The sequence below is a fragment of the Priapulus caudatus genome, unplaced genomic scaffold (genome assembly GCF_000485595.1).
Source record: "Priapulus caudatus unplaced genomic scaffold, Priapulus_caudatus-5.0.1 Scaffold446, whole genome shotgun sequence".
Taxonomy (NCBI): domain Eukaryota; kingdom Metazoa; phylum Priapulida; class Priapulimorpha; order Priapulimorphida; family Priapulidae; genus Priapulus; species Priapulus caudatus.
In genome coordinates this window covers 45,207-53,256 of record NW_014577507.1, presented here as the reverse complement: position 1 = coordinate 53,256, position 8,050 = coordinate 45,207, and the positions used below count along the sequence as shown (strand labels likewise).

General features: G+C 46.2%; 1 protein-coding gene across 1 annotated transcript in view; it reads left to right on the top strand.

The window, feature by feature from the left end:
• Positions 1-8: 8 nt before the first annotated feature.
• The window catches only part of LOC106810493, a 22,327-nt gene continuing 14,285 nt past the window's right edge, over positions 9-8,050 (top strand). Inside the window, exon 1 of the mRNA XM_014813874.1 lies at positions 9-154. Within this exon, the coding sequence (XP_014669360.1) occupies positions 50-154 (105 nt within the window). The 5' untranslated portion in view covers positions 9-49. The remainder of the gene's footprint in view (positions 155-8,050) is intronic.

Sequence of the window (8,050 nt, the reverse complement as noted above, 5' to 3'; positions counted from 1 at the left end):
AGGTAAGGATTCGTCAACCTCTCCGTTGTAGAAACCGTCGGAGACAGATATGTCGCAGAATATCGTCATCGTCTTGTTTGCTGTCGCTGCTGTTGGCTATGGTCGATGTCAGACTCTCATGGACATCATACAGACAGAAAGCGACTTGGGAGAGGTATGTCTATCGGTAGTGTCGTTGTAATATACCGGGCGGGTCGTGAATAACACCTGTTTAGTAACAGATAGGTCAACAGATCGCTCGCGCCATCCATCTCTGCATCCACTTAACTTGCATATCTGTCAATTTACCATCTATCCATCATACATCTATCTATACTATCTTCTATCTATTATTATCTATCTATCTTAATCTATCTATCTATTCTATCTATTATTCTATTCTATATATATATCTATCTATATATCTATCTATCTATATATCTATCTATCTATCCATTCCTCCATCCCTCCATCTACTCACCAACTCATCCGTCGACCCATCCGCGTATTCTCTCACCTATCTACCCAGTCTCTTCCTATCTACTCTTCCTAAGCACCCTTCCATCTACTCACATATACCTACCTACTCTTTCCATTTACTCTTCTAGCTACCCACCCTTTTATACTCACCTACCTACTCAGATATTCATCTATACTATCATTCATACCACCTACCTCACCGCCATATCTCTAGCAATCAGTCACTGACTCGCTCGCCCACCCAAACGATAGACTCTTGCATCCAGCGCGAGTGTTTCGCTTTGTGATCAACTATCGTTCAAAAACCAGACACGATAAAACCGCAGCCTCTACCGCCATGAATGCAGCCACCAGCTCTGAAACTATCGCTAAACCCACCGATTCTTGGTATTCGACCGTCCGTCCGTCTGTCCGTCCGAATGTCCGTCCGTATGTCAGTCAGTCAGTCCGTCCGTCAGTTCGTCCGTCCGTCAGTCCGTCCGTCCGTCCGTCCGTCCGTCCGTCTTGATAGCTGTTAAAAGCGTGGGATAGCTAGAGAGCGTTACCGGTAACATGCACATATGACACCATAGTGTAACATAGCATAGCATAGCATAGCGTAGCGTAGCATGGCATGCCATAGCGTAGTATAGCATAGCATATTATAGCATAGTATAGCATAGCATAGCATGGCATAGTATAGCGTAGAATAACATGGCATATCATGCCAAAGCATAGGATACCAAAGCATAGCATGACATAGCATAGAATAGCATAGCATGGCATTGCGTAGTATAGCACAGCGTAGTATATATTAACGTAGCATGGCGCAGCATCGCGTAGCGTAACGTAGCCTAGCATACCATGGCATAGCATATCATAGCGTAGCATAGCATAGCACAGAATAGCATTGCATCGCATACCACATCACATCACTGGTTCTCGATGAGTCACAGCGAACCTGTAAACGCTCTGCCCAGCCCTCGGTGCTGGCTAGCGGTTATATAGTGTGTGTCCATCTTCAACTACGAACGCTGTGAATTCGAATCCTAGCCCTCTAGCGTTCGAACCCCTGTGTTTTCTCGAGGTGTAAAAACCTGGACTGTCGAAATAAGGTGATTTTTGGGGGTGCCTTTGAATTTCTTATAGTAGTGTAAAATGGCTGGCCCGTCTCCAATATTGGGCAATTGCGAATTTCTTGTTGGTTAAATGACGATGTAAAATTGCTGGGCTGTCTTTACCATTGTGTGAGTGGGAATCTTCCGTGACTATAGAGGGGAGAGGCCGTTTTCAGAAACAAAATCAGTCTTAATTGACATCAACCTTTTAACACTTTTTCCTGTAGATTCGTTTACAGAAATGTGATTGCAAGTTATGCAGTTTCGCTAATGCGGTGTATATAGAGGTGCGGTCTACGAAAAAAGTTAATGTTAAGAGTACTTTTTTTCTGAACGAGAAAAAGTGCCAAGAAAAATGTTAACTTAGACTAATAATAAGAATAATTTTGTTTCTGACAATGGGCTCCTGAATGGGAAAACGGGTTAAGACATAATATCTTAAGACTAATATTAAGATTTTGTTTCTGACAACGGACACTAGGATAGCGACATGTACCGGTAAATGGTCCGTCTCCAGCTATGTGGGGGAGAGGGTGAGCTAGGGGGCGTTAACGAGCCACTGAGGACGAGAGTAGAACACTCACACGTTCACTCGTCACGTGTAAACAGTGACCGCCCTCCTCAGTGTCAGTAGAGAGAGAGAGAGAGAGAGAAAGAGAGAGAGAGAGCGAGAAGCAGAGAGAGAGAGAAGAATGGAGAGAAGAAGAGAGAGACAGAGAGAGAGGGGGGGTAGAGAGCGAGAGAGAGGAGAGAGAGCGAGAGAGAGAGCGAGAAAAGGAGAAGCAGGAGAGAGAGAGAGAAGAGAGAGAGAGGAAATAGAGATTTTAGGGATGAGAGAGCGAGAGAGAGAGAGAGAGATGAGAGAGAGAGAGAGTGTGTGTGGGTGTGTGTGTGTGTGTGTGTGGTATGGTCATGTGTGTGTTGTGTGTGTGTGTGTGTGTGTGTTTGTTGGTGTGCTTGCGAGTGTAATTGCGTGCGTGCGTGCGTGTGTGTGTGTGTGTGTGTGTGCGTATGTGCGCGGCGCAAACGCCGCGCTGTGTGTGTGTGTGTGTTGTGTGTGTGTGTGTGTTGTGTGTGTGTATGTGTGTGTGGTGTGTGTGTGTGTGTGTAGTGTATTGGTGTGTGTGTGTGTGTGTGTGTGTGTGTGGTGCTTGCGAGTGTATGGTGCGTGCCGTGCGGCGTGTGTGTTTGTGTGTGGGTGGTGTGTGGTGTGTGTGTGTGTGTGTGTGTGGTTGTGTGTGTGGTGTGTGTCTGTGTGTGTGTGTGTGTCGGTGTGATTGTGTGTATGCGTGTTGTGTGTGTGTGTGTGTGTGTTGTGTGTGTGTGTTGTGTGTGTGTGTGTGTGTGTGTGTGTGTGTGTGTGTGTGGTGTGTGTGGTGTGTGTGATGTGTGTGTGTGTGTGTGTGTAAACGTAACGTCTGCTTGTTCGAATATATTATATTAGATCATCGCCGGTGATTAGGAAATCCTGCGCTGATTGTCGAGACTATGTGTTTATTTGTCGATATCATCTCTAGTGTTACCATTGTGAGTGGCGTCAAAAATGGGGCTAGATTGTCAAATGTTGCGGAAAGCCTGAAATTTGACGAAATTTAAAGAAAAGCTGTCCCTAAAAGTACCAAATAATCGGCAATGATAATAAAACAATTATTCGCCTCAGGCTCGGTGAATCTTGTTGAATAATCCCCTCGACTTCGTCTCGTCTTCGCTCTACGATTCACCTTGCCTCCGGGCCTCCGGCGAATAATTGTTAATATTATACACGGCGAATATTATGCGACGCCATGGGCCGAGCTGTAGTAATTAAGCATGCAGCTGCCGTTGACATACAGCCACAGATGTCACAACACCAGAAGGTATAGCTGGGAATATTAATTGCTACACATGTTCTGTACATGCGAACAGAGACGGGAATATATATGTATTTAATAGATAGCTAGATCAATAGATAGATGGATGGCTAGATAGCTGATAAGATAGGTATATAGATAATAGATAGATCGATGAGAGATAGAGAGATAGATAGATAGCAATAGATACGATAGATAGATAGATAGATAGATCGATAGATAGCATAAATCAATATATATAGATACGATAGATAGATAGATAATCGATAGAATAGATAGATAGATGATAGAACTAGATGATAGATAGATAGAAGTAGATTAGATAAGATAGATATAGATACAATAGACTCAGATAGATAGGATAGATCTAGATAGATAGATAGATAGATAGCTAGATAAGATAATAAATAGATAGTAGATAACTACGATAAATCAGATAAATAGATATATATATCAGCATAGATAGATAAGATAGTGGATGGCTAGATAGATAGATAGATAGATAGATCAATAGATAGATAGATAGATCAGATAGATAGATAGATAGCATAGATAGATAGATAGATAGATAGATAGATAGATAGATAGCATAGATATGACCGTATGCACATAACAACTGAGCACTGACTTCGTGCGCCCGAGTGCCCTAATAGCATAGAATACACCACAAGATGGCTTCTTCACAAGGCTACAACCACGCCGAGAGACAAAACCCCAACATAGCCGAAACCATAATTCGTTCCGTTGACGGTTTGGCACGTTTATACACGTGCCAGAAAAGCGGCCGTGGTTACATCATAGAGGACTAATGGCGGTGGAGCCTAGTTAAATGGGATATGCTGGTAGCAGCAGGCTTCCTGAGCTAGAGGCGGGGTGATGCTTACGACACACCACCTACACACGTACCACACACGCGCAGCATTTAGCGGAGCATCTGCCGTGTGGTGTGTCGTGTGTGTGTGTGTCGTGTGTGGTGGTGTGTTGTGTGTGTGGTGTGTGTGTGTGTGTGTGTGTGTGTGTATGTTGTGTTGTGTGGAGTTTGTTCCGTGCGTGTGTATGTGTTGTGTTGGTGTATGTGAGTGTGTGGGTGTGTGTGTGTGTGTGTGTGTGTGGTGTGTGTGTGTGTGTGTGTGTGTGTGTGCTGTGTGTTGTGTATACGAAAAGAGAGCTCGCCGCGAAAGAGAAAGACAACATACTGACAGGGTTGAACTACTATGTACTTTAATCAACGACTATATATATATTGAACCTGATTGTGTTCTGCGACTTGGTTGGCGGTACAAGCGATCCTGCTTCAACCTGTTAGTTCTGTCTGCAAAATACGCCAGATGTAATACTCACCAACCCCGAGTAAACAAAATACACTTTGTAGTTTGTAGACGTTGCATGCATTGCTCATGATTTCTCGCCGCCCCCCCCCAGAATTGTGTACATGTACACACATGTGTGCGACGTCGTCTATATACTATATATATATAGTAGATATATCATATATACTATATACACACCAATAAATAATAAAATATTTACGTCTTCATAAACTGTTCATCCCGCAACTAACTCATGACGTCATAATAATGATATATAACGTTCTCTTGTGTTTAGCAGGGTAATATACGTTACACAGATTCTTGTATCGCTGCATTATGCTTGTTAGCTTAAACAGTGTGAAGATGGCAAAACCGACGATTCACTCAAGCACTCCTGTCAGGGCTCTCTTCCTTAGAGACAGCTGGTGTGTATGCGTGGTGGTGCGAAACTCCGACTCATTTCATTCCATCGTGAGGGCGTCTCACATTTTTAGAACGGCAAAACGTTCCGAAATTAACATCGGCGTGCAAAGCTGCCACGCCGCACCTTCGTCTGACTAAGTGAAGTACACCCCCTCACCCTCCTCCCCTTCCTCTTCATCGCCCTACCCTTACCGACCTCCTTTTCCTCCCCTACCCCTTCCCCTCCTCTTTCCCCTACCTGCCTCTCCTCCTCTCCTCCCCCTTGCCTCCCCCTCCTTCTCTCCCTACCCCTCCGCTCTCCTCTTCTCCTCCCTACCCCTTCCCCTCTTTTCCCCCCCTACCGCTTCGCCTCCTCTTCCCCTACCCCTCCCCCTCTTCTTCTCCCCCCTCCTCCCACTTCCTCTTCCTCCCCCCCCCTACCCCGCCCTCCTTTTCTCCCCCTCCCCCCTTCCCACTCCTCTTCCCCCTACCCTCGCCCTCCTCTTCCTTCCACCTTCTTCCCCCTCCTCTTCCTCCCCCTATCTCCCCCTCCTTTCCTCCCCCTTACCCCTTCCCCTCTACTTTCCCGTACCCCTCCCTCCTCTCCTCCCCCTCATCCCTTCCCTCTCCCTTCGCCTTTCCCTACCCCTCCCCTCCTCTCCTCCTTACCTCCTCCCCTCCTCTTCCTCCCCTACCCTCCCCTCCTCTTCCTTCCCCTACCCCTCCCCCTCTTCTTCCTCCCCCTACCCTTCCCCCATCAGCACCTTTGCCTTCAGGGCGAGGCGTATATTTTAAATCTCAACACAGACAGGAGCTGTAGTACAGGACTAATAGCAGTATACTGCTAATAGTAGTACTACTAGTAGTACTATTTTGGTACTAAAAGTAGTACTAATAGTAGTACTGGTGATAATAGTAGTACTAATAGTAGTAGTACTAGACTAGTAGTACTATAGTAGGTGTATTAATATTAGTACTAATAGTAGTAGTACTAGACTAGTAGTACTAGTAGGTGTATTAATAGTAGTACTAATAGTAGTAGTACTAGTAGGTGTATTAATAGTAGTACTAATAGTAGTAGTACTAGTAGGTGTATTAATAGTAGTACTGTAGACGGCTCTTCCAAGCTGTTTACAAGGAGATCTAAAAGGAAGATCTCTAGAACAGAATGAGTGCGGGCGTTGCATCGAAAGAGAGATACATGATGTAGATTGCGGCGACAGATGTAAACTGCAGAAATTGCTCGTGCTACTTCTATACATGTATACATCAGGATCTCTGTGGGCCCGTTGTCAGAAGCAAGATCAGTCTTAGCGGTATAGTCTTAACATTAAACATGTTCTTGTAGACCGAAACCCCCAAACACTGAGTTTGAGAAACTCGTAACTTTACCATGTTTCTGTTATAGCAGTCTATGAGAAAAAGTTAATGTTAACACTAACGCTGAGCCTGATTTTGCTTCTGAAAGCGTGGGCACCTGTTCAATGATGGCACAGTACTATACAGACCCGACTATGTAAACTTGGGATGATCAATTAAACTGAAGGTGTATATCCTTTCACGAGAAGTGGGCCTTAACCTAAGGTGTATGTCTTTCAATACCGCCAAATGTAAAATTATCCGTATGGCCCGTTCTTAATTGTTCTTGTCTTTCATCTACTCTATATACCATAGGTATCTATATACTAGGTATCGAAAGCTTAGAATACCTATATGAGTATTAATACCTATATAATGCCTTATAAGTATTATAAGCTCTTGTATGTATCTATCTAGGTATCTATAGGTGCCTATGTACTATAGGGATCTCTTTCTCCTATTATAGTTTCTTTGTACTCGCATATATTTGGCTGCCAATGTAAATCTGCCCTCGCTAGACTGTACATGATGATTATATTTGCAAGAAGGTTTCTCGTTCTTTAGGTATGTTATGCCGAAAGCTTATTTTTGTCCGTCCAAAAACTTGGCGTCTGGCATATAAAACCTCGGTTCATCCAATATTAGACTACGCTTCTTATGGTTGGTCCCTCTATACCCTCGGATGTGTGTGTGTGTTGCGAAGGTCTGAACCGTCTCTACGGGACGTAGATACACTGTCACTACCCCGCGTGTGTGAAGGTGGAGGCCTGGACCGTATCTAGGGGATGTAGATACACTGCCTCTACCCCGCGTGTGTGAAAGGGGAGGCTTGGACCGCCTCTACGGGACGCGGATCCACTGCCACTACCCCCGTGTGTGTAGCGGAGGTCTGGACCGTCTCTACGGGGCGTAGATACACTGCCACTACCCCGCGTGTGTGTAACGGAGGTCTGGGCCGTCTCTACGGGACGCAGATCCACTGCCACTACCCCGCGTGTGTGAAGGGGGCTGGACCGTCTCTACGGGGCGTAGATACACTGCCACTACCCCGCGGGTGTGAAGGGGGAGGCATGGACCGTCTCAAGGGGACGTAGATCCAATGCCACTACCCGCGTGTGTGAAGGGGGAGGCCTGGACCGTCTCTAGAAGACGTAGATACACTGCCTCTCCCTCGCGTGTGTGAAGTGGGAGGCCTGGACCGTCTCTACAGGACGTAGATACACTGCCTCTACCTCGCGTGTGTGAAGTGGGAGGCCTGGACCGTCTCTACAGGACGCAGATACACTGCCACTACCCCTGTGTGTGTAGCGGAGGTCTGGACCGTCTCTGCAGGACGCAGATCCACTGCCACTACCCCGCGTGTGTGAAGGGGGGCTGGACCGTCTCTACGGGGCGTAGATACACTGCCACTACCCCGCGTGTGTGTAACGGAGGTCTGGGCCGTCTCTACGGGACGCAGATCCACTGCCACTACCCCCGTGTGTGTAGCGGAGGTCTGGACCGTCTCTACGGGGCGTAGATACACTGCCACTACCCCGCGTGTGTGAAGGGGGCTGGACCGTCTCTACGGGGC